Source organism: Manis javanica, chromosome 15, assembly GCF_040802235.1.
Source record: "Manis javanica isolate MJ-LG chromosome 15, MJ_LKY, whole genome shotgun sequence".
Classification (NCBI taxonomy): domain Eukaryota; kingdom Metazoa; phylum Chordata; class Mammalia; order Pholidota; family Manidae; genus Manis; species Manis javanica.
The window spans coordinates 61,923,059-61,949,878 of NC_133170.1; the positions used below are offsets into that span (position 1 = coordinate 61,923,059).

The following is a 26,820-nucleotide window of genomic DNA, read 5'->3' on the forward strand; positions in this document are numbered from 1 at the left end:
GCAGGCGCGGCAGCTCCAAAACCTGGGCAGTTCTTGACATATGCTCCTTGCTCCCTCCTCCATGCAACAGGGACAGAAACAAGACTCACGACCTTTCAGGCTGGGGTCAAGGTGAAGGAGAGTAAGCAGGTAAATGGGGGCAAAGGAGAGGGAGGGCTGGGCCGCAGGCCTCTCGGGACAGAGGTCCACACAGAACAGCCCTGATGGGGAGATTACACTTGGGCATCTCAAGGCCTTTTACTTCCAGCCCCTCCCAGCCAACCCAGGCTGGGAAAGCAAGGCATAGAGACAGGTCACCAAGCCAGAGGTGAAGGACCCAGCTATGCTGGTTCCAATGAATACCCAGTGGCTTCAGAGGGAGGACGTGGGGTCAGCATCCCAGCACATGGCCACCAGCCACTCTGGGCCCTGCATCCCCTGAGATGACGCAGGTGAGTGGGGATGTGGATTGACCCTATGACCCGGTACCCCCACTGCACAGAAGCCCAGGGGCAATGCTGCCACTCTAAGGGTCAGGATGTGCTGACCCCAGAGGTCACTGAAGCTGTCCACCAACCGTGTGCATGTCACCCTGGGACACACTGTGGAGCATGTGACATACCACACAGACCCAACTACTGGAGGGTAACACTGAAGTTCCAAGGAGAAGTGACCATCGGAGCCCCCCAGAGGTGAGCCTGTCCCCCAGACAGTACCACAGGCGCAGTTCAAAGCCCAAACTGTCAACACCCTCCTGGCCACGTGAGCTTCTGTGGCTGCTTGGAGCTGCCGGAGACCCTCACCTTTCTTGGCTGTTTCCATCTCTTCCTCGGTCCAGCGGGAGCTCTCATTCATCTCCATGGAAGCTGAAAGGGAGAGAGGAGTGTGTTGGCCCCAGTCCGGGGGGCAGTTCAGCCTCCACCCAACCCAGGGGTGGGGGGTTCAATCACTGCGGGAGGCAGACTAGGCCAGTGGCCTCTGCACGCACTTGGATGGGAAGGGGGCAGCCTACCTGGGAGCATGGGGAACTGTGTGAGGCTCAGGCAGAACAGGGACATGAGCTTCAGATGCACAGGGTCCTCACATGAGCATGGACTCCCAGGGCCTTGGTGACTCTCTGCCACGGGGCAGCACTGGGCATCCCAGGATGTTTGACACCATCCCCACCTATCCCCCTCCACAAGCCAGTGGTCCCCACTCCACCTGTGACACCTAGAAATGTTTCCCAACATGTCCAACCGCCCCTGGGGGTTAAAGCACTCCCAACAGAGACCCTGCTCTTCGGTACGACTGTTACATTCTCCACGGCTCCCAGTACAAGGATGAGCTCCTTGCATTGTTTAGAAGGATCATAGCTAGCCCTGGAGTTGGGTAGAGTTGGTCATGTCTCTACTGGGCAAACTCCCTCTGAGCTCCCCTGGACATGAGCTAGGTCCTTCCCTGCAAACTGCTTCAGACCCTGTGAAGCGGGCAGACATGAGGGAGCGGCACCACAGGCTCAGTGCCAGGCACAGAGTATGCACCTGGTCAAGACTGGCTGGCCAGTGGTGGGAAGTTCTGGCACAAGGGCACTAAGAATGAGCAGCTCAAGAAGGGGAGAGGCGATGGCCTCACCCTCCGGCCAGGCAGTCCCCCTCTCCCTGCTGCCATGGCCAGTCCATCTAGGAGACCACCCCAACTTCCCTCTTCCTCCCACAGGACCCCCAGAGGCAGATGTGAAAGCTGAGCCTGGGGTGGGGGCCCGAGCGGTGTTTCCTACCCCCATAGTCCAGCCCCGTACTGGCCTGGGGTTCCTGAGGAAGTGTTCCCCAGAAGGCTGGCATACCCGCATGCTTCTCAAGTAGGTCCTGCTGCCCTGGGCTCCAGGCAGCAAGGAGCAACTGCCAAAAGCCTACAGGGTAGTACAAGATTTGTGGCCAAAGTAGCTGGCTTTGATTCCCAGCAAATTCCACAACTTTATGGAGGCTATGTTCCTTCTCTAAGCCTCAAATAGCACATTTATGAAATGGGTATAAATTACCTCCCTTGGAAGGAGGGCACAGGTACCTGACTCAGACCCTGGGTGTGGGAAGGGAACATCTGTGAGAAAGGAAGCACCACCTACATCATCCCTCACCCTAGGAAGGCATTCTGGCTGCTAGGCTCAGCCTGACACTCAGAGCCAGGTGGGGGCATCCACAGAGGCGGTGGGGGAGGCCCCAAACAGCCAAAACACTTCAGAGACAACAGACACATCGGCTGCCCCCCTGTGGCTGAATTTGGGAACTGCTACTCAATTCACCTCATTCCCCCACCCCTTGGGTGCGCGGTGAGGCTCCAGCACCTGGGGATGGACACCCGCTGTCAGGACAAACTGAATTAACAGTAGGAACCCAGGTGCCTGAGGGGAAGTGGGGGCAAGTGTGGGGAGCGGGGTTCCTCCTAAAAAGAGGTGGTGGCTACTCAGCTCCAAGAACTGCTACCCAGCAGAAATAGAAACCCAGTACTGCCAGAGCTGATTGAAAAACAAAACCAAAACTGGTAATCTGGACTTATATGTGAGCGCTCCCAGTTCTGCAATCATCACTAGCCAGAGCGTCCCCCCTCAAGCACTGCTCTAGGCTCCTCACACACACAGTCACTGAACAGTTGCCCCAGGCAACCACTGTGCAGATGAGGACACTGAGGCACGGAGAGGTAACGGGCTCGCCCAGGTCCACGGTGTCCCAGCTAAAGGTGGGACCCTGGACACACTGTCCTCCTTGGCCCACCACTCACCCAGCTCAGCGCTCTGCTGCGGGGTGACAGCCTCCTCGCTGCTGGCCTCGTTGGCCATTGAGCGGGTGATGCGGCCTTTGCGTCTCCCCTGGCTGTTGGCAGTCTTGCGGCCTTTGGAGGCCACTGCCTCCTTCTCATCGTTGTCCTCCCCAGAGGTGTCATCCGTCTTCTCCCTAAAGGTCAGAGAGGGAGACAGGGATGGCTTTGCCAGGCCAGGAAACCAGATGGCGGTTGCAAGGGCCCGGCTTTCCTCTGCCTAGACGAGCGCCGGCTGCCAGTGGATTTTGTACTGATCAGAGGCTAGAAAAGAGGGGAAAGCTCTGGGTAAGGGCTGTCTGGGAGCAATCTGCAAGGATTCTTTAGCCAACAGACGGGACAGTATGGCTGGGAGCTATCTGCAATGCCATTTTATTTACCAGAAGGGAAGCATGAGCTGGCAGCTATTGATACCTTTATTCTCCAAGTGAGGGGACATGGACTGGTAGTTAACTGGGCAGCTGTTTTATTCATGCAGTGGGAGTAGGGGCTGGTGGAGCTAACTTCAAGACCATTTTATATACAAGAGAGATGCTCTCTGCCTGTGAGACTACTGGATTCATAGCATGGGGTACAGGCGGGCACAATCTACAGGCTACTGGACCCCCAGGGGAGTTCCTGACAGGGCTCTATAAATGGCGCCACCTTTGCTTTTGGTATTATCATGGCCAGTGTGCCTTGCAGAATATGCAAGAGGAAAGTCTCCTGCCAGGCCTATGCAGGCTGAGCCAGGTGTGTGGGGGTGCATGTGACCTCAATACCCGGGGCTGGGCTTTCTCAGAAGCCGGCTCAGGAGAGTTTACTGTGGGGCCGCTCAGATTTATCACCTCTGCCTTACATTCATCTTCCTGAAAGCGTGTGCGGACGTCTGGGAGACAGGGGGTAACGGAGCCAGATGTTCTCAGAAGCCACATTCCTGAGCCTATTCCAGGTACCTGGCACTAAGCCGTGCCCGCCCCCCTTTCTCGGTGTGAATCTCCGGCTGGCTGTGCTCGGCGCTGCCCCTGGCAGGCACGGGAGGCTGTCAAGGCCCCCGAGGCGAGGCTGTGCCTTGATCTGCAAGAACTCATACTGACAGCGATAATTCTAAAGGTGAAGGCAGCCGACTGCTGCCCGCCTGGTCCTTCTACAGACTCCTCTGATATCCTCCCTCCCAGCCTCTCGGGAGACTTGGCGGAAGAGGGGAGCGGAGGGGAGAGGAGGCAAAGAGCTCCCAAGTCACTGCCTAGATTTATTAGCTCAGGAGTAGAGCTCAAATGAGCTATCGGCCTCCAGGGTCCCCAGAGGGTGTGAGAAAGAAAGGGCTGGCAGGAGGACAGAGAGGAGGGAGGTGCTCCAGGAGGGGGCTGTTGGGGACAGAGCAGAAAACATCTCCCTTCTCGGCAGGCAATCCATAGATACCCGGTCACCATGTCCTAGCACACCTCCAAGGGTGGCCCACCGGGCCCTATGTTGAGCAGGCACAGATCACGCCCCGCCACCAGAGCTGTGGCTGTGGCCACCGCGGGGCCAGACCGGCCTTACTTGCTCAGCTCCTCCTTGTCGTTCTCCACGTCCAGCTTCTCCTCCTCCTTCTCGGGCTCCTTCTCCTTTTCCTTCTCATCTTTCTCGTCCTGGTTGCTCCGGGGCATCTGCTGCTGCGGAGCCCAAGGGAGGGCAAAGGGAAGGGGACAGAGCCACAGTGAGGCAGGTGTATCTCTGCATCTGGGCAGAGTGTGCCAGGAGAGAAGGGGACAGAATGACATAGGCTGGAAGGGGCTGCAGGCAGAGGACGCTGCGGGAACCCCAGTCCCCGAGGAGTCTCGGCCTGGGTGCCACAGCCCATGGGCTCTGGGGGGCAGAGCCACTGGGTGAGGTGCGAAGAGCACTAGAGTCAGACACCAGGGTCAATCGCACCTCCTCTACTTGGAGGCTGCAGGGCCCTGGATGATGGCCCTAACTAACCTCTCTGTGCTGACTCTTCCCCATGAAGGCAGGGGTACTCGGCGGGCTACACCACCGCAAGGGCTGGGGGGCTGAAATGACAGAGCCCTTACAGCACTGGGGTCTGGCACGGGTATTAAAGTGGGCCAAAGCCGACAGCCCAGAGGGGCCCCGGGGAGCCACAGGCCAGAGCAGGGTGAGTACAGGGAGCCTGGGACACATCCAACGCCCAGCCCCGCCTTTTACAGAGAGAGCAAAGGGTCACAGCGAAGCAGCGGGCCCCTCACCTCCAACGCACTGGGCTGACCCTGCCCTCACCAGGAGAGGGGAGGAAGCGGGAGCAGCCCGCCCCTTCCCACACGCAGCCTGACTTCCTTTCTGTCCCACTTGATTTCTTTTAAAGCACACATTGATTCTCTTGGCCATCCCACAGTCCTCCTGGGGGCAGCTGCCAGGCCATCCCACAGTCCTCCCTGGGGGCAGCTGCCAGGCCAGACCATCCTTCCATCCCACTGAGCCAAGGGAAATGAAAACAAACCCGCCAAAAAGCCTTTCAGTGTGTCCTAGGGGCATGGCCATGCCAATTTCTAAACCAGGAAAAAACCCAGGCTGATGGAGAAGGTGGGGCAGGGGTGCCCCCTGCCCCCGATCTACCCTCCATACCAGGCACACACACCTGTCCCATACACAGGGCTGCCTTGGCCTGGGACACCACCCCACACTCCCCCCTTCTGTAGCTCTAATTCTGGAAGCAGCTGAGCACAGGGTCTGGGGCACGCAGCGAGGATGTGCATGTTTGCTGGCAAGCATGGCTCCAAGCTTCCCTGGCAACCATTCCCACCCCCGAACCTCCTGCTTAGGTCTGGTCTCCTTCCCCCAAAGCCCCCCCATTCTATACACAGAGGGGTAAGGGTGCAGGCCAGCCAGACTTGGGACAGCCTCCCTCCACTGCGCTGCTGCCCATTTCCGATGGGTGTCCAGGTGTCCTGAACTGAATTAGCCTGGCCTTCCCCACCACCCAAACCCCTCAAATGCTTAAGTACAGACTTTCAACAGCAAGGGAACCATGGCTGCCTCTCACACCTGGGCAGCCTGTGAAACCTCTCTGGGAGCTGTCCCAGCAGGTGGGAGTGGGGACAGGAAGGTTTTCTGGTTTTCCCCCTTTGTGGGGGGTCAGGCGAGGCAGGGAGCTTGGTGTCTCCTGAGACCACCCGTGGTCTGAGCCAAGAACCCCAACCTGGGCTGCAGCCTTACTCCACAGCTTTTCTTGCTGTCCCCTCACTGGTCATGTAAGTCTGACTCCAGGCCACTCCCTGGGGGCACAACATCATCCCCTGGGTCTACACTGGTGGGATGTCTAAGCCCCCAGAATCTTGTCCTTGGGCCACAAAGCAGACCACGTCTGCCCCAGCACAGGTGGCAGATGTGGCTCTCTACCCACTGAGGCCCAGGCAGCAGTGGCCCAGCCTTGTACGAATGCATCATGACTAACAAGGGCTGACCCCAGGGAGTCCTGCACCAGCATGCTGCAGTGCAGGGCCAAGTGCCTTCCTGCCACAGCCCTCCTCCAAATCCCCAAGAAGCCCCACCGAGGAAGGTGCTGGCATTGCCCAAGTGCTTGCTACACGCCCAGCACTGCGCTGTGCACACTCTATCACCCAGCTCCTGGCCCCTCTGAATTGAGGATAAGGTTGAAGATGAAAACACCAACGGTGACAACTACTGGGAGGGTCACAGATTGGGGGCAGCCCATTCTGCAGCACCACATTCAGCAACTTGCAAACACTATCCCATTTAAGGTCCTTAGCCAACCTCAGATGGGAAAGAGCCAATGGGAGGGACCCATCAGGCTCAGAGAGGCAAAGCCTCATGGTCACAGAGGGAGGGGTGCTAAGAGTCTAGGGGGCAGCAGACAGGTCCCACAGTCCCCAAAGCCCCTCTGAGAGTCTCACCCAACTCCACCCCCGGCCAGAATCTGGGGCTGTGGGTGGGAGTTCTTTAGGCATCCCTGCCTCCCCTTTCTGCCTAGCCCATCCTGTCCCCAATTTGAGGCTCCCCAAGCCCCCACCTGGACCTGGGCTGGCCCATAACCATCCCTCCCCAAATAATCGTCCACATCACAGTACTAGTAATAAAAATAGCTTGAGGTGCCATGTGCCAGGCACTGCTCTACGAACTTCCAAAACCTTTATTAAGCTCCATTATTCCCGTTTGATAGAAAAGGAAACTGAGGCTAGAGACAGGGAGTGACAAAGGCAGCAAATGGCAGCCAAACCTTGGCTCTGCCCAGCCCCGTGTCCTGCCATCTCCACCTACCCATGCTGTCCCTGGGCCCCTCTGTCAGCCCACAGCCTGTGACTGGGTCAGACTCCCCTGCCCTGTGCCTGTCTTGTAGACACTCAGAAGTCCCCATCAGCACCAGACCCTGGTTATTCCCATCACTTCCTACCCCAACGTGTGACCCCACTGCCAGACCCCACCCACACTGCATCAAGCCCTCAAGGGCGGGCTGGGTGACTCCCATTCCCACTCTCTGAGTGGAGTGGGTGTGGTGACAGCCACCAGTACCACGCATTTGGGGCCACCCTGGAGCCACGACATAAGCCTAGGATGGGCACCCTGGGCCCTGTGGCCTGACCCCCATCTCCCTCCGGAGAGGCTCCCTGTACCCTGTGCTGAGTGACACCAGTGAAAGGGATGAAGGGAGAAACCCCAGGCCCATTGTAGCCTTAAAAGTATTTCCAATGGGGGGGCCCCATCAGGCATAATAATGACTATCTGCCTGGCCTCCAGGTGCAGGAGGTCCACAGGCTGACTTAGGGGTGCTCCACTTACTCCAGATTTATGGAACAAGATGGGGGCCCCAACTCATAGGCACCCCCATCGGCCAGCTCAGTCCCAAAGTCTTCGATGCTCTAGGTGGCCATTGCCTCAGCCAGGATTAACACCTTCTAGGGCCCTGCTTCTGAACCCCAGGCTCATCCACAGATTGCAGAAGGACCCCAGGCCCCACACACACCAATCATATCAGAATCTTGGGGTGGGACAGAGGCACCAGTGAGTTTAAATTTCTAGTCACTCCGGTGCGCAGCCAGGTTTGAGAACCAGTGCTTTAGACAAGGAGCCATCAAACTTTTCCTGCAAGGGCCAGATGGAAAACCTTCAGGGCCATTGTGTTCCATCACACTTACTCAGCTCTGCTGTTTGTGGTGTGAAAGCAGCCAAAATGTAAATATTTATTGGCTATGTGCCAATAAAGCTTTATTTACAAAAACAGGCCATGGGCCGGATTTGGCCTATGGGGCTATAGTTCGCCCACCACTGCTCCAGACCAGCACTGCTCAAACCTGCACACAAATGCCCTGGGGATACAGGGAAAATGTAGATTCTGATTCAGCGGTCCTGAGACCACATTTCTCAGGCTTCTAGGGAAGGTTGAAACTGCTGGTTCCCAGATCACACTCTGAGAAGCAAGGTTTTCTGGGGTCCTTGTTTCACAAAGCACACCCAGGCCACTGGAAGCCAGTGATGCCTGCTGGAAGAAGACCTGGAACCAACTCCACCATCTCAGAGGACACCAGAGTTCACGGTGGGTCTACCTTTGCTTTTCATGTATGTCATCAGTCAGGCTGATGATGGGCTTCATGCCAGGTGCTTGGTCAGGAACGTCCCTCCCAAACGACAGCACAGTTCTGTGGAAAGCCTGATAGGATCTATGGAACCAGAGCCACTAGTCCAAATCCCCACAGGACCCCTGCTTCCAGAGCACTGAGTGCTGGACAAGCTGCCTCTGAGTGAGCCTGTGATCCCCCAGACCAGGAGCTGTACTGAAAACAGTATGAATGAGAACAACAAATGTTGACTGAGCACAACAAGCATGTGATAAAGCCTTCCCTTCATTTCTTACCTGCTGGTTAGATAACTGAATCCTTCTAAGAACTCAGTATTATCTCTGTTTTACAAAGAATACAAAGACACAGAGAGGCCAAGTAACTCACCCAAGGTCACACAGCATTTTCTAGCACGATCCTACATGCAGGTGCTCTGTCTCCTACCCTGGGCTAGAACATCACAGGCTCCCCCTTAGATACTTGTTCATCCCTCCATAAGCGTGTCTAAACCCCTAGGGGAGACAATGAACCACAGAAAATGCAGTCCCTAGCCTTACGGAGCCAGTACTTTAGTACTAAGGTGAAGAACTATGAAGGGCAGATGGAGGCTACAGTGATGACAAAACTTTAAAAAGGTACAGCATGTGGCAGATGTAGAGCAATTCATCCTAACAGGGATGAAGGAAGAGGCCCCTGAGCTGAGTCCCCAAAGGTTTTGGTAGAGGACAAGAGGGGACATTTCAAAGAGAGACCTGCATGGGAAAAGGCAGGCCAACATAGAGACAGCTGCTGTCCCTAGCAAATGACAAACTGGACACGGCTGGAGAGCATGGTCGGCTTAATGCCCTGATGGCAGTGGACAGCCAATGAAAGCTTTTTTCAGAAGGCAGAGGGGTGGCAGGGGATGCTGTGTTCCACGCCATCTTTAAGGGCAATGCAGTGGCTGGTGAAGGGAGGGAAGGCAGTCGGCTCTAGGAATGACAGCAGAGAGTCCAGTGAAAAGGTGGTAGCAACAATCCAGACAGGCACTGATGAGATGTAATTTTCAGGTGACAGATCCTCAAGAATGTGCTCTGAGAAGATGCCCACATGCAGCAATGCTAACTGCAGCACAATCTCGTTCATTCAATCAACAAACACCTTACTGAGCATGTGCTCTGTGCCAAGTGCCCCCAGCAAGCAAATTCCAAAAGGGGTCTGCCCTCATGACACCCTCCACCTCTTGGCAGTAGTGGGAAGAGGATCCCAGGAGCTCAAGGTTGGTGGGAGGAGTGGGGTCAGAGGTCAAAGGTCAGAACCAAGACACAGAGGGGTTTTCTTTTTTCCAGCAGCTGGCCTCCTCCCTAACACTTGCACCCCTCCCTTCTAATCCAATCCATCTGTCCCTCCTGGGGAAAACACAGGCAGGGGATGCTGCCTTAGTCCTTGAGGGGCACCTCCTTATGGGATGTGCAGCGAGAGATGTGCTGGTGCTCACTTGCACCAGCTTGTGAGAGCAGACTGCAATTTTCAGGAACTTTGCAGTTGCCTCAGCCAGGATTAACACCTTCTAGGGCCCTGCTTCTGAACCCCAGGCTCATCCACAGATTGCAGAAGGACCCCAGGCCCCCCACACACACCAATCATATCAGAATCTTGGGGTGAGACAGAGGCACCAGTGAGTTTAAATTTCCAGTCACTCCGGTGCGCAGCCGGGTTTGAGAACCAGTGCTCACTGTGTGGCACAAACACAGCCATTATTAAAAATTGAAATATATTACCTTACAGTTAAAGAAATTATAATAAAGACAAGGTAATAAATACTCAAAATGCATCACTCCCAAATTATTTGACTACATTTGGCTGTTATCTCTGCCTTGAGGTTACTAACATCAATTGTATCCACATGGCAGAAGAAGGATGTGATAACATGCTATCCCCCCTTCCTAATTCCATGTTGTCACACTGGTAGCCTAGAATCAGGCACAGTAGGAGTATTTACACCACGGCAATAAGCACGTGATACACATTGGGGCTTTGCCCCCAGAAAGCTGGTCATTAAACACTCACCAGTGCTCCACTACAAACAGATATGCCCACAGGACCCGAGCAGTGTGTAACACACACCCTGTGATGTCTGCTCTGTCTGCCAGGAGATGTGTGCTTGTGGCAGCCAAAGCTGTTTTAAACAGTCAATCAGATACTGTCCTACCACCTGGAATAAAATCGGTAGTTCATACCACAAGGCCAGGTGCTGGAGCCCCTGCCCATCTCCCTTAGGGCCACCTCCGTCCCCACCCACCTTGCTCCTGCCTCAGGGCCTTTGCACTTGCTGTGCCCTCTGCCTGGGTCACTCCCTCCAACTCTGCCTGGCTGGTTCCTTCTTATGGCTCAGATCTGAGCCCAAATGACATCTCTTCAAAGAAGCCTTCAGGGTCAGCTCCTTCCTCCATCACATCAGCTGCCTCCTGACTCTGGCTTCTTCTCTGTAGCTCTTGCCGCCACCTCAAATAATCACACAATTTCCTTGTGCGCCGTCCACCTTCCAGGAGTGTCAGCCCTGGGGGTTTTGTCTGTCCTAGTCACTGGGAATCACATGATGAAGGCACAACAAAACAGACTCACACACGGCCACCGTCTGCCCAGGACACTCCATCGCTGTTGAATCCCCCAGGGCCCCTCCTGCCATGGCCCACGCTGGTGCTGGTCCCCACGAATGCTGCTCTTTGGGTAACTATTTCTGAACTCCTGGCAGCCCAGTTTGAGCTGACAGAATGTGAGATCTATCAGCCCCCACATCTCTCATCCCTGGGGTCCGCTTGATCCGCACTCACATCTGGGCAGGGCTCACATTTTCCATGTCCTTCTAGCTCTTTGATGTGGTTGGTCTGCCTTGGACAGGGCTGGTGGGGAACCAGGACTCCCCTGCCACCACGTCATGGCCCATGGAAGCCATGTCTGTCTTCTCCCAAAGCAGCAGCCCAGCTTACTCAGTCCCTGGGGCGGCCTCTCCTGCCTCCCAGAGCCTACCCACCAGCTGTCCTCTTGACAACAGCATCCCCTGGGATGTGTCTGGGGGACTGTGGACCTGGAGGCACCTCCTATGGGCTTCTCCCCATTTAGCACAAAAGTAAACGTCAAAAAACACAACGTCAGGGAGTCAGGGATGTTGCTCACTCAAGCCCTAAATCCAGACACAATCCTGCCCAGTCCAGTGTGCCCCCAGCAGAGCGGAAACAGTTGCCTCCTGCTGGCCTGAGCCGCCCAGAAAGTTGGACCAAGCCCCAGGCTTGAGGCCCATCCCAGCTCAGGGTGGCAATTTGGGACAAGCACGCTTATACTTAACCAGTGGGCCAGAAGGAGCACAGATCAACCTGGAGGCATTTGGCCATATGTGGCCTCCCGCACATCCCAGACTTCACCATGGTGAACACTCAAGTCATTTCATTGGCCCTGGGGTTGGGGGTGAGGGCAGCCAGGCCGTGGGAACCAGCACCAACTGCCCAGTGACCGCCTCGGTCCCCCAGGGACCTTGCCTGGCTGGCCCTGCCCTGGAACAGCCTTTCCGGTCACCCTGCCCCCTATGCAAGCTGCCCAAGGTACAGGAGCTCTGGAGTGCCACAGCCATCAGAACAAGGCCACCTGCCCCTTGGCAGGGAGGACAGAGGCAGGGAGAGAAAAAAAGATGGAGGGCAAGGCGAGGCATGGAGCTCCAGGGACATGGGAGGAGGCAGGGTGGGAACACAGGAGACCCAGAGGCAGAAAGAGAGAAACAAAGACAGAGACAAAGAAAGAGACAGACAGAGACAGAGACCTACAGTGGAGTAGAGGAACAAGTGTGGGGGCAGACAAGAGAGAGAACCAGGGAAACATGGAAGGCTGGGGGAGGGGCCCAGGTCAGAGGTGAGAAGCATGGTCCGCACAGGACACAGAGGAAGGGCTAGAGAGCCCCAGGGTATGGAGGCCAGAGAGCAGGCAGGAGGAAGTGGCCGCTGTCTGGATGCCCCCCAGGCCCTGGGAGGGACAGGCCAGGAAGTTAGGCCCAGTTGCCACCTATGCGGCCAACGGAGCAGAGCACTCACCCTCGGGGACACACCCCCTCCACAGCATGGCACCCCCATCGCCAGGACAGCCGCGGTGGTGGCCAGGCACTGTCACCTCTGGGCTGGGCCCTGCTGCCCAGCCCGCATCAGCGCACATTCTCAGCTCCCCGACAGCTTGCATAGTTAGGCTGGCTACTGACCACAGCATTCTTGGGCTCCAGTTCTGCAATTGGCTGGGATAATGTGGCCTCTCCATCCATGAATCATGAGCTATAAACCACTGCGCTGTCACTGTCTTGGCCAGTGATTCACTCAGGAGAGGACACTTAAACCACTCATGGCCCAATCCTGGAGGCCAGGGTCAGAGGTCCTCTCCTGCCAGAGCTCAGGTGTGTGGGGTCTGGTGCAAAGGGGCATGAAGGGGCTGGTATTCATGCCTACTTGCTGGGCCTGCATCTCCCTCTGTCACAATACGAGAAGCTTCTGGAAGGTGGATGGCACCCTCCGTTCAACAAGGCGATCCTGGCACTCCGAATGGCCAGCACACCTCCCTCGCCTCTGGCAGGGCTGGACACCTGGAAGGGCCTTCCTTACTCTGTGGGGCAGCAGGCGTGAGGGTCTGAGTCCAGAGACATCAATGCCCTATGCTGTTCATCGGAGAGTTTTACGTTCCACTTTTATAATCATCCACATTTTTGAAATGCAACTATTGAAATGAACAAAAGGCTTGGTACAAATGGTGTGGTGAGGGTGTGACAGGGTGGGGTGTCACTTGAGATGTGTGACGTCTTGCTGCATACACTGGTGGTGCCAAGGCTGGTCACAACCACTGCGAAGCACAGGACCCTCCCCCAGGAGGGCCTGGCCAGGTCCCCTTCAAGAAGGGGCTTGCTGTCCCAGTTGAGGCAAGTGTCCTCAGCTGCTCATGGCCCATGCTAAGAGTCAGGCCTCTCAGTACACTACAGGACCCCCTGAAGGGCCACCCTAGCTCCAGAGCACCCCTGAGGGTTGATCAAGGCTGCCAGTGAGCCTGTGCCATACCGCCATTTCTCCTTCTGCCATGCTGCTGCTCCCTTTCCCTCCCTTCTCTGGGGTCCTCCCCAGTAAACACCCCCAAGGAAGGCCAAGGTCCTGAGAGTGGTCTGGGCCTGCAGCACTAATAGTTAGTTAGAAATGCAGGCTCTCAGGCCCACTGAGGGGTGTGGCCCAGTGACCTGCATCTGCACCAGCCCTCCTGGTGAACATCTGAAAACTAGACACAGCACTCTCTCAAGGTCTGTGACTCAGCCTGGGACACCAGGAGGGCACAGACAGAATGAGGACACTGGCTGCAGCCAGTCTAGCAGCCAGTGGTGCCTGGGAAGCAAGGCCTGCATTCTGGGAGAATAAGTTCCCGCCATCAGCACTGTGGTTCAAGCCTCCCCAGATGCAAGGATTTGGGGCCTGGAGCCCAAGATAGCCTGCCCTCATCACCATCCACTTCAATCCCACCAGGGCAGGAATGGAGAGGGGAGGAGGTGCTGGGAGAGCCATCAAGGCACCCCCATCTCTCTCTGGTCCAGGCTAGGAGCCAGCCAGCTTGGAAAGTGTGCTTTCTACAAGGCGGCAGGTGTGGTCACGTAGGCTGGAGAAGGTCATAATGCCCACGCCCCGGCACCTTGGAAGTCCCAGCTCGCGCCTACTTCGGCAGCTCTTAACTGGGATAGTCTGGTCTGTGAGGCGCTGGGCAGCCTGGCTCGGTGGGTGCCTTCACTCTGGCTTCCTGAAGGATCACAATCTGATACGGCTCTGAAGGTAAAGCTTTATAGCCCTGGCATGCAGCAGGCACTCAATAAATTCCCCCACATGAACACACAATATTGCACATCAGACACCTGGGGTAGCAGGGGATTGACCTTGGAAAATGAAGGACCCATCTGAAGGGCATCCATCAGGCTGACAAGCTGAGCGGCCCTGTGTGGCCACCCTTAGCAACAGCGTGGCCCCATGCCACAGAAACCACACCAGGACCACAGACAGACACCACAGCCTCTGCGGCCACCAGGAGAGGGAGAATGCACATGGGACTGGGTATGCCAAGGAGGACTGTAAGAGACCCAGGGAGAGATGGTGACAGGCAGGCCAGGGAGCAAACAGGCCTCTGCGTCTCCCAGAAATGCACGTGGTCCAGGGTGCAAAGGAGGGCTGGGAGACAGTGTTTCCAGCTGCTGGCCTCCCAGGAGCTGGGGCTCGCAGGGGGCCAGGAGCACAGGGGGATTCCCAATGAGTGCAGACAGACACAGACAGGATGGGGGCCAAGACTCCGACGGGGGCTCAGCTGGGTATGTCCCACCAGCAACGAGACCCATCTGCCATGCTGACCCAGCAGAGCTCAGCACAGACAGAGAAATCCACAGGCCTACGGGGTTGCGTAGGGCTAGCTCCCGAACGACCAGCTACACAGCCAGTGCACTGCAAATGGGGGCTCCCACTGCCCCCCTTCAGCTCCAACAGCTGACTCTGTCAGGTTTGATCCTGAACCTGCCACTAAGAGCAGATTCCTCAGGAAGCAATTTCACATCCCTGTGCCTCCACCTCCTCGCCTGTGAAACAGCAATAATGACAGGGCCTCTCCGGTTGAAGCCCTGGGCAGAGCCCGGCACAGCTGTGGTTGGTGCTGAGTGAATGCCGCCACCACGACTGTCACTGTTTTCTGTCAACACCATTGTGGCCAGCAGCACAGTCCCCATCACACCAGGTGAGGCCTGAATTCCGACAGGGCTCTGATCTCTTTGGGCTCCCAATGTCCCCCGGCGAGATGCCCAGTGAACATTGGCAAGATGGCCTAAGCCTTCTCCCAAAACTAGGGGGACCTGGGAAAGTGGGGCAAGTCCAACTTGCCCAACTCAAGAAATAAATACACTGTCATACTGGGGGAGAAGGGGCTCCCTTCCTGGGGCTGAGGCCTCATCCTGAGGCTTCCACATTTCACCTGCTGGCAATGACCAGTCATCCATCTCCCTGGGACTGCCCAGGGGGACAAAGGGGCTGTCTCTGGGATGGAGAGAAAGGGCTGTGCTGTTACCCAGAGGCCCACGTGGAGAGGCGGGTTGGAAGAAAGGAGCAGACAAATGACCCCAGGCAGGCTGCAAGGGTGACCCCGGGAAAGCTGTGAGGAAATGGGGTGCACAGAGGGACACATATGCAACACGGCCTGGGACTGCCGAGGACTCAAGCTGCCAAGATGGGCTGAGTCAGACAGAGGATGGGACAGCAGAGCTGTCACTTGGGTGCCTTCTGTGCCGCAGGCAGAGGGTGACTGCTCCCCAGGCCATGGTGAAACACACTCCATGCCCTCGCCCACCTGGAGTGCTGGCTGCACAGAGCAGAGGGTCTCTGCTTGTCTTGCCACCCAGCTGCTCACAATATCGGCCCACAGGACACCCCACTGCTCGAGCCCACCCATCCATCCCCCTGTAGACACCAAACCAGAAATGCCTGCTCTCACCCATGCTAGTCAGAACCCACCCTCCTCCCTGAGAGATTTATCAGCAGGATCATGGGTTTTATAAAACCAGGGAGAGATAAGCTTGGGCTCGATCCAGTAACTGTACCTCGAACTAACAAGAGGGGCTGCAGGGGCTGTATCTGCCTTTTATTTTGCTGTTGGGGGGCAGAGAGAAGAGTTATAGCCCCCAAATCAGCACTTGGGCTGAACCATTTACTCCACATTTATGAACAGGACAGATCTGCCTGGCACTGAAGCCCTTGCAAATCTCCATCCCTGGCAGGGTCCAGGCCTCACGAGCACTTTCAGCAGTCCAGGTTGACCAGAGGGCAGGGAGAACCCTAAACACACCTGTCTCCCAAGGAGACGGGCCTCCCGCCTGGCTTGCTTCTGTCCTCCTGCAAGAGGCAGAGCAGAGGCATCCTTGGGAGCCCTGGCCCGAGACACCAGCTTGGGCAGAGGGTACAATCTCACCAGAGAAGCCCCATCTCTTAGCACTGCAGACACCACGGCTAATTCAGGACAACTCAGATAAGAAGAAACAAACATTTGTCCTCTGCATAAAACATTCCAGGGCTCTCCAGTGCCCTGGCCTGGCCTCTATTCCAAGTCACAAAATCCTAACTCTTCCCCAGTCCCACCACACTCTAAACCAGAGGTCTTATACCGGGCGCAGAAGACAGATTTCAAGAGCAAATAAGAGTTGTTTGGCTTATACATTGCTTTATTGTTGTTTTTCATGTGACATAAAAATTTTTTAATGAGGCAATTTCACATAAAACCTGATTTCCAGCTCATCATCAAAAATCGTATCTGACACACAAAAAAAATCATATCTGACAACATATGGCCACTTGGCCAAGAGTCAGCAGCAGCTGCTACACAGCACAAGAGCTCCAGTTAGCCACAGGCCTCACCACTCTATACTACCTCCCATGGACAGCAAAGTCAAGTGAGCTGTCCCTAATAATCACATTTACACTTGTGTTTTCAATAGAGTAGATAAATCTCTATTTACTCATCAAATGTGAGCAAAAGAAAGAGGGTCCCATAATTTTTCTCCTTCCCTTCCTTCACTTAAGACCCTGAAAGGTACTGAGACCCCTGTTCCAAGGACTCTAAGGACACCGTGCTCTTGTCTCACATCCCCCACGCCTTTGTACTTGCTGCTCCCTCTGCCAGGGATACCTTCACCTCCGTCCTTGTCCCCCCAACGGGCTGCTCCTCAGCCTCACCTTCGGGGCCTCTTATTCTATGAAGCCTCTCAGACAGACCACCCATGTGCTGTTTGGAACCTCCTGTGTACACCTGGAGTCTATGCACCCAGTACGGAGCCCCCTGGGTCCAGCACACAAGTGTCCAATGGACAAAGGAGTCAATAAGCAAGGCGTTACCACCACAAAGTGAAAGGCATGGCAGCCAGGACCCTACATGCAGAGCCTGACACCCCACACCCCCCAGGAGTCATCCAGGAATAACCCCCACAAATGACATCAACACACACACTCTGTTTCACTCCCGGCCCCCATGCAAATGTGCTCTCAAGCACAGGGTGAGTCTTTCCCCAGCTGACTCAGAACCCCTTCCTCTCTAAAGCCCTCAGCCCAGCCACCAGAAACGGACTCATAAGCCCACCCAGTGCGCCCCACAAAGACAGTATTGACAGGAGCACTGGGAAGACTAGCCAAGAGAACCAGGCACAGTAGATAGACACAATGCTTTAAAAATAAAGCTAAAGGTCTGTAACACTCCCTCTATTTTGCCACAGTACCCATCATGCCCCACTGCCTCTCATGCCTCAGCATATTTATGTTCCTTGCCTGGCATTTATTTAAGTTTTTGCCTCTCAATCTGGAACATTCCTGAATGTACTTCAATATCTAAAATACCACAGTTAGGTCTTTAGAACTAAATGGCTCCAAGGCAGTAAGCCTTGGTTTTATACATCTGTTACATGGGTGAGCAGGCTGGCCAACTATGGCAACACAGAACTTGAGGAAAACCCTATCCACAAACCAAATGCAGCCACATTCAATGATGCATGTCAATGAGAAACAATGCTCAGTCCCAGTCATAACGGCCTGATGGCCAGAATACAGCAAGGGGATGTTTATTCCCCCGTCAACAGATCTGCTTCCCTCGTCATATGTGGTTTAGCCAGCAGAAGAGTAGATCCGTACTCCTGAAACACAGTTCCCAGAAAGCAAGGAGGGAGACACAGATGTGAGTGGGAAGCCACAAGGACCAACCCATCGCAGGCTGCAAGACTCCACCTCAAAGTGGCTGTTTCACAGTGGACACGGGGACCCACTGCCCTCAGGGTCCTGCCCTCAGCAGCCAGGAGATGGACAGCAAGTGGCCTGGGGGGGACTGGAGGGTGCTGGTGTCAGGCACCCAGCTCACGCTGCTCCTGGCCATCACTCTCCCTGGCCAGGAGCCCTGGGAGGATAGGCCTCAAACCTGCTCCAGTCCAGAGTCTAACAGCACTGCCCCAAAGTCTTCTGCAGTGTCCAGCCAGCAGCCCTCCTTTTGTAGCCACACCCACCTCCTCCTATCAGGTGCCCCCAGCACTGCTCTGAGGCGACTCTCATCTCATCAGCCTGGATGTGAGACAAATCTGGCCTTTCCCTCTGCCTCCCAAACACCCAGCACTCATGAGCGCCCTTTAAAATGCGCAACACTGACCCTCATCATCTTTACCATCATTTACTGAGAACTTTTTTAAAACCAACTCTAACTCAGGGGTCAACAAACTTTTATTATAAAGGACCAGAGAGTAAATATTTCAGGCTTTGCAGTTCCTGTCACAGCTGCTCCATTGTACAGTTGTAACAGAAAAGCTGCCACAGTAATATGTAAATGAATGGGTGTGGCTGTGTCAATAAAACTTTATTCACAAAAACAGGGGTGGGCCAGAGAGCCATAGTTTGCTAAGCCTTGCTCTAACTGAAATAGCCCTTCAGTCTCATAGTCTCATCCTAAGCAGTGATGTCTGAAACACTGTAGGTCGAAGTACAGGCTATTTTTTTTCTTTCAAATATTCATTAACATTAACACAAACTATACTGAAATTTTTTCAATGTTAAGTTTGTGACTAACCTGAGGCATCCCGGGAACCCAGTTTTGTTCTGGGAATGTGAACCTTTTCACCACAGGGACCACAGGTCACTGGGCCAGCTCTAGAATATTCCAGGTTGAGAACTGAAGTAACCATTTCTCTCAGCTCTCTCCTCTGTTACTGGGGTAGGCCAAATGTCCCCAGAGAGGGTCTCCCCGCCACAGAGGAGGGGGCCCAAGCTGAGGGAGCCCACTGCTGAGCAACACATGCAGTCACACTGGGAACCCCCACAAATGACATCAACAGACACACTCTGTTTCACTCCCGGCCCCCATGCAACAGCTGCTGAGCACACTGGGAACGGTCCCAAAGGCCAACCACCTACTACCACCTCTCACCTGGCTCTTGCCACGGCGCCGATAGCTCCGTCTCACCAGACTCTTGTAGTTCTCATTCTTCTTGGTCAGGTAGTAGTAAAGGACACACTCAGCCACCGTCTGCAGGTCGGACAGAGGAAAGAACAAAGCCATGTGCAGTGTGGGCAGTCAGAGCAGATGCCAGAAGCCAGACACCCTGGGCTCAAATCCTGCCTCCCCCAAGTACTGGCGGGGTGCCTTTGGCCAGGTTACCTACCCTCTGGGTCTCATCTTCTTACCTGTGCAATGGGAGTGCTGACAGCACATACTTCCAAATTGTTATGAAGACCAAGTTAAGTTAATTGTATACTCAGGATGGTACCCGACACAGAGCACACACCTATAGAAGTGTCACTCATTTTTTTTTTAATGTATGTCATCCTTTAAGGTTACCCTTTTTTCTTTTACTAAGGTATCATTGATATACAAGTTTCACATGAGCAACATTGTGGTTACTACATTCACCCATATTATCAAGTCCCCCCCAAACATTCCATTGTAGTCACTGTCCATTAGCATAGTAAGATGCAACAGAGTCACTACTTGTCTTCTCTGTGCTATACTGACTTTCCTGTGTCACTCATTCTTAATCGTTGCTGTTTCTATTGGTAATTGTAACATGAAGCTGTCACCTGCCAGCCTAGCCCCAGGAGAACAGGGCTGCCAGCTCCCATGGGCAAACTCGACATCATCTCCAACCCAGGTCTGGGATCTCCCTTCCCTCACTTTAGCTCCCTCTTCTCTGATATTTGGGGCCCTGATGTCCTCTTCCAAGTCTGGCACATCCAGCCTGACTAACGCCCTCATGCAACTCTTCCTCTCCTTGAACGCTACATCCTTACTCTGCCCTGCTCTTCCATGTGGACCTGGGCTGAATTCCGGTGCTGCCACTTGCTGAGGAAGTGACTGGCCATCTGTGTACCCCTCCACTTCCCAGTCCAAACAGGACCAGCAGGGCATCTTCTGTGGACTATCAACATGATCTCTGCCACCTGCAGCCATGGGGCCCGGCTCCAGGTGACAGCTCGCTAGTGCCACATTAAATGTTTGATGTGATGTAAAAGGTTTCTGTGATGCTTAGAGCTGGTGCCAAGCCAGGAACTCCCCTCTGAGGGGCATTCCATGAGGGCTTTTGGGTGCAGAGGAAGGCTGAGCCTCAATCCATGTTCTTATCCACCTCCTGGAATGCACAGTGAAGAGAGGCTGCTCCCAGGCTAACCCTGGCCCACAAACGTGGCCCGAACAGCAGTAGAGGACATCTTATAATCAGATGCCAATATTCGCAGATTGGGTGACGTGGGTATCCGACTTCCTCTGGAACAGTTCAGGAGAGTGCCTTCCCACGCTGGGTGACCATGGGCTGGCCCTGAGTGGAAGCTGCTCCTGCACACGGGCACGGGCTGGCCGGTCCACTGAACTCTACCCTGACCCTGGCCTCACTCACCATCAGGACATGCCTCTCCCCAAACGCATGGGGCACAGTTGGAACCCCTGCTTCAGATCCTTCTGGAAGATCCCCTTAAGTTTCATCTTGGGCTGCCCCCATCTCACCCTCAACCTCACATTAGAGCCGGCCTCTAACTCTAACCATAACCCTATCCTCCCCATAGCACCACAAAGTTTACTGTCCAGGGTAGGGACCTCTGAGCCCCTCATTCCCCTTCCACACTGCTCAGTGACTGATTTCTGAAACCCTTGCTTCCACCTCTGGGCAGTCCTGACCTACAGCCTCCTGGGCTGTCCACACCCCTAGCAAGAAGCCACCACTAACTCGGAGGAAGGCTATTTATAGGGCTTGCTTCTCCACACTGGTTTTTCAGGCATGGAGAGATTTCGTTTCCCCACACTGCCCCATCTCCTCCTGCTATGGTTATCAGCTCATTAAGGACAGACGCTGGGAACAACTGTTACCCTCTAAAATAACCTGCCTGGCTCCTACTACGACTGCCTTCCCACATCCCATAGTTAGGAAGTGTGAGGCCTCCAGCAGCAGGGCATTAGCAAAGCCAGCAGCGGGCAGACACTGCATCTCTGAGAGACATGATTTAGGGGGACACTGGGAACACCCTGAACGGCAGCCCAAGAGGGGAAAGCCTCACTAGATGCCCTTCCCACTCCTCTCTCGTATGCTGGGGTTCCCACAGCCAACTGACACAGGGCCCACCCAGACCCCCTGTGCCAGCTACCCCACCTGTGGCCACTCTGGGCATTGCCCGGCCCAGTCTCATGGGTGCACAAAGGGGGCTTCGCCATTCTCCAGGGATGCTTTTTGTCTACCTGCCATGTGTGGAAACGGGCACCACCTCAGGCTGGGTTTATGGACCAGGTGGGCTTCCAGCACCAGTTCCACATGAAGGGTTGCCCAGAGGGAATGGGGACTTGTCAGCCACGTGCCTGGCTTGGCATCAGGAGTGTCAGAAAGCATACTGTGACCATTAGAGGAACATATAAAGGTTGTTCCATCCAGGCCTCTGGGACAGCACCACTCTTGCCTATAAAGCCTTCATCGGGACACAGGGGGAACATGGCCTCCAGAACCTATGTTCAGCCGTGGGGACACTGGCTGCAAGGCTGGGAGCTGGCTCCAGGGAAGCCTTGTGCAGCTCTCCTGGGGTTTCCTAGCCTGGAGCTCCGCCCCCTCGGGCCGGGAGGCTGGGGCGGGGCCTGGGGCTGCTTCTCCCAGAAGAGGAAGGGAGGAAGGAGGGAAGGACTGACAGACAGAGAAAGGGGCAAGCAGGCTGAGGCCTCTTTGGCAGAGGGAGGGTCCTTGGCTCTGAACCCAGCGGCTGCCCGAGGAGAGCGCACCGGAGGGGCGCGGGGGTGACCGCGGGGCTGTAGGGCTGGTGGTAGAACTCACCTTCCTCTCCAGGAATGATGCGATCAGGCCAAAGTTCTTGGGGTGCTGCATGAACCTGCGGGAAGAGCAGGGCGAGCGTGAGACCAGGCCGAGGGGGGCTTCCCAGCTGGGCGGCCGCCGCACTCCCGGGTGCCTGCCATCTCTGCTGGCCCAGCTGGGCGGCACCGCCCCACTCGGAGCAATTAAGCCCAGGGGGGTGTGGGAAGGGCGGGCGGACCGAGGGGTAGGAGAGGGCGTTCCTTGGAGTGAGTCACTGGTTTTAGCGCCTTTGAAAATATATTTGTTTGTCCTGCTGGAGGCGGCTTCCAGGAAAAATGAGGACATTACATCCAGCTCTTTGGTGGGGTTCCCCCCCCTTTAAAATCTGCTTTTGTTTCTATCTCCGGCCTGGTCTGGGAAGTTGGGCCTCGCCTGGCCCACGCGGGGCCCTGACCAATGAGGTCACAGGTCAGGCCACGAGGCTGTTGGCCTCCCCAGGAGAAGTGGGAGCAGAGGCTCTAGTGCCCGTGGCAAGAAATGACTTCAGCTGGAGGGGGTGGCAGGGAGCTGGCGCCCCACCAATTGGCTTCCTGTGAAGCAGGGAGAATTACTGGGAAAGGCTCGGCAAGGCTGAAATGTCAGGGCCACAGGAGCAGGCGGCTGGGGCGGAGATGTGGGTCATGGCTGCTTGGGCCCCAGGGATGCTGGGCGGAGCCACTGGCCAGGGCCCAGCCTCAGCATGGCCGTCCCTGTGACGCGCCACCACCCTGTGGCCTCCCTCTGGGAGAGAGGGAGCTGCTGGCGGTGTGGGGGCCCGGGTCCCCTGAGGGAGCCTGGGCCAGCGCGGTGCTCTCCTGCCTGGCCTCCAGATGGCTGGGCAGGCGGCCAGGGGGCCCCTCCCCTGTTCCTCAGCCAGACACCAGAGAATCCGGAATGGCCTCTTCTCTCTTCCAGGAGGAAGCTGAGAGTCAGTGACAGCCTTCCCGCCTGGGATCCTACCACAGGCAGCCTGCAAAGCTGGAGGCGGCCTAACGCCCTCTGTTCCAGTCAGACAGTCCTTCCCTCCCCTCCCTCTCCCTGCCCCAGTGACATTTCCTTCCCCCCAGATCCCTTCCTCGGGGTTTCCCCAAACAGACAGGGGCCCCAGGAGACCATGAATCAATTGGGAATCCTGTAAGTCACCTCTTCTACCATCCCCCACTCTCTACCTGCAGCCTCTGCCAACATTCACTGAGAATTTACTATGCGCTGGGCACCTACTACCTCTAAACAAGGGAGGCACTGTTACTATACTCATTTTACAGACATGGAAACTGAGGCTCAGAGAGGGGAAGTAGCTGTCCAAGGGCACAAAACCAGTAGGTGCTGGAGCTCTACGCCCCCAGCACATGATTTTCAAAGGCCTTGGATGCTATCAATTGCGCTGAAAATGACACCCCAACCAGGACCACACTCCTTGAAAGACACACGTGGCCAAACTGAGTCTCAGCAGACCCCAGCCCAGCGTGGGGCCCCCACTCTTCAGCTACTGTGAAATCATTAGGTCAGAATACTACGATGAAATCTCCAGAAAGGCTGAAACTCAGAAAGCAGCCCAGAAACACCTCATTTTCCTTTTTTTAAAGAAAGCATCAATGAATAAAAATACCAAACATGCCAAGGGGAATTTAAATAGCTAACACAACAGTAACAGCACCCGTGACTGCTCTACATCACTTCCCTGGTTTAAAATTGTGCAATACTTGTAGACTTGATTCGAAGGTGGAACAATCACATGTGTGATTGGGAGGACCCAGAACGAGGTGACTTGGTTCACAGTCTCTAAGCGGGAAACCCCAACACCCCTAGGAGGCACTCTCTGAGGCGCTATGCCCTGGGGAGACTGCTGAGCCTGTAGGAGGCACGCAGAGCTCATTAGGCCTTCCCTCCATTTTTACCTATGCTTTCGAATTTCCATAACCAACAGCTACTGGAAAAAATGTTATTTGCCACCCAAGACCCTCTTCAACTACATCTCCTGCATTTCCAAGACCTAAGGTCTGCTGGGTAATCCACCCCAGCCTTGCATATGACCCAGAATTATCCCCGTCCCTGAGGCCTGCTGCTACTCTGGGGCCGCAGGACCCTGCAAAGGGCAGAGACGGCCCCAGGCCAGGGCCCACAGCCAGTGGCTGGAGAAGGAGGGTCATTTCTTTCGAAGACACTCTCCTGGCAAGGCCTTCTCTGGGGGTGGAAATGGAGGTCCAGTGGCCAAGCACGCAGATCTGTTTTCTGAGCCCTGTGGCTTCTGCCTGTGCCTCAGTTTCCTACCCTCTCACCTCAAGAGGCTCCTGGATTCTGAGGAGGGGCTCTGAGCCCAGTATGTGGTTCCCTGAGACACAACTTTTGAGGTTAGTTGAGGGAAGGAGGGCTTTCTCCATCTGGCTACTCCCCACTTGTCTCCCCAAAATGGTCAAGTCATTCTGCTCTTTTATTTTCAAAGCCCCGAGCTTCACTTCTGGGAATCCCACTCTTGCCTCTACTTTCCAAAGCCACCCCCAGCTTCCTGGCTCCATCCATCCTCCCCCAGAAACCCCTGTGAGGGGCAGCTAAGCCCTTGCTCCAAAAGCTGGGGGAGTTGGAATCCTGTCTCCATTTGCTGGCTGTGTAGCCTTTGTTACGTGTCTTAACCTCTCTGAGCCTTTGCTTCCTCACCTGTGTAATGGGGATAGCCTGGAAATACTGTTATGAGGGAGAAAAGGGACAAATGCACAAAACCCACAAAACATTGGCACAACTTATGGGATGGAGGCCATGCTCACCAAATAGCTACTTCCAAGTGGAATGAGAACCAAAAAGCTACTGGCCAGCCACCTATCAATGCCCAGGGCTTTGGCCCGGCTGCTGGGAGCCTGGCCATGTTCTTCCCCTCTCCCTTTCCCATTTGGCTGGCTTTCCACTTGGTACTGGGGTGAACAGTGTTCTCCTCGGAATGTGACCTTGGAATGTGACCGTATTTGGACATGAGTTATTGTGGATGCCAAAGGTTAAAAGGAGGTCATCCTGGAGTAGAGTGGGCCCTGAATCCAATGTGGCCGGTTTCTTTACAGAATGAGAAGACAAGAGGTGGAGATGGCGTGACCCCTCTACAAGCCAAGGAGTGACATGGATTGCTGATAACCAACCAATGCTGGGAGAGGCACAGAGAGGACTTCCCTCAGCATGTCCAGGAACCAGCCCTGCCCACACCTCGATCTTGGGCTTCTGGCCTCCAGAACCGAGTGAGAATAAATTCCTGTTGTTGTAAGCCGCCTGGTACAGGGGCATTTGTCACGGCAGCCCTGGAAAGCTCTCACCCAACGGGTTTCTGGTGGGGGGTTGCCCTCGAGGCCCATGCCCTGGCAACAGGACACTCACTTCTCCCGGAAGGTCTCCTTCTCCTGTTCACTCCACATGTTCATGACCTGGCGGTCTTTGTACACCTTCATGGGGTCGTCCATGAGCCCATTCATGTTGATGAACTTAATACGTTGCTGGTCGGCATCATACAGCATTGGTGGGATCACAGCCAACTGGCGCATCTGCTTCTCTAGGTTCTGCAGGGAAACCGAGGGTAGAGGCCGGGGTCAGAGTGTGAGTGAGATGGGGCCAGGGCTGGGGGTAGAGGGGCAGGAAGTGCTCCCACCAGCACTGCAGCCCAGGTGAGGCACAGAGGGCACAGGCGTTCTGAACAAGATGGAGACAATGCAAAACCAGACAGAAAGAGAATAATGAGTTAAAGAACAGTAATAGTCCATGCTAGGGGAGGGAGAATTTAAAGGCAGCCCCAGACAGGTTTATGGTGGGCACAGCTGTAAACCGAAGGCCGAGAGCAACAGTCGCCTTATCTGCAGTAAGGGGAGCAATGAATCTTCCCTTTGGAAATGCAAGCACCATAAAACACTGCAGGAAAGATGCTCAGCCCAGCTGGGCCAGACTAGCTCTGGAGACAAGGTCTGGCCATCCAGGTTCAGAAGGTGTGTGGGGCAGGGAGGAGGACTGCCTCGCTCCAGCAGTGCCTGGTGAGACTGCAGAACCATTCCCTCCCAGCCATGAACCCCCAGCCCTGGCATCCTGCTCTTCCGGCGTGCCCGCTTGGGATCAAGCCTGCCCAGCCCCATGCAAGGAAGGAGTCAGGCGACTGGCTCATAATGCACCAGGATGGCTATTAAGAGGCTCTGAGCCACCGCTTAGCTGGGCTCATTTCCCCAAATCTCTGCAAGCCAGCCCATTACTGGCAATTAATTATGCATCCAGAGGTGGGTAAGGGCCTAGCCTGATCAAGGTCAGCTAGTTCAAAGGATCCTCCCCCACTCTCTCCCACATCCAACCTCTCTCTTCTATGTTTAGGACTCCCAACAAGACCAGGGGGCGAAGCAGGGGGCACAGCCCTAACCCCCGGCTGGGCGAAGGGCCCCACCGAGGCCCGAGTCTCCGCAGCACTAGGGGCAGCACTCCACTGTCCCTGTCGCTGCTGTCTGCCCAGCATACGTGGGGATGGCAGACCACAGGCAAGAGACTCCTTCCGGCAGGATCCCACTCTGCCCTCCATATGCTGCCTTGCAGTTCTTCCACACTGGGCATGTGCTCTGACTGCTGAAAGCTCCCTGATGGAGGGGCAGCATCTTTTCTCCCAACCTCCCAGGGAGGCAGGGGGCCTGGGCTGGAAATTTCTGC

General features: G+C 55.4%; 1 protein-coding gene across 28 annotated transcripts in view; it reads right to left on the reverse strand.

The window, feature by feature from the left end:
- The window catches only part of NCOR2 (nuclear receptor corepressor 2), a 200,178-nt gene that overhangs the window by 63,888 nt on the left and 109,470 nt on the right, over positions 1–26,820 (reverse strand). For 27 of the 28 annotated variants that reach the window (XR_005060254.2, XR_005060256.2, XR_005060255.2 and 24 more), the window contains 6 exons: positions 25,522–25,700; positions 22,147–22,201; positions 19,272–19,370; positions 4,297–4,409; positions 2,737–2,909; positions 783–845 (listed from right to left, as the gene is read on the reverse strand). Coding sequence is in view for 25 of the 28 variants with exons in the window: in XM_037014401.2 (XP_036870296.2) it covers positions 783–845; positions 2,737–2,909; positions 4,297–4,409; positions 19,272–19,370; positions 22,147–22,201; positions 25,522–25,700 (682 nt within the window). In the remaining 3 variants the exon portion in view is untranslated. The remainder of the gene's footprint in view (positions 1–782; positions 846–2,736; positions 2,910–4,296; positions 4,410–19,271; positions 19,371–22,146; positions 22,202–25,521; positions 25,701–26,820) is intronic. The other variant, XM_037014388.2, reaches the window with a different exon arrangement.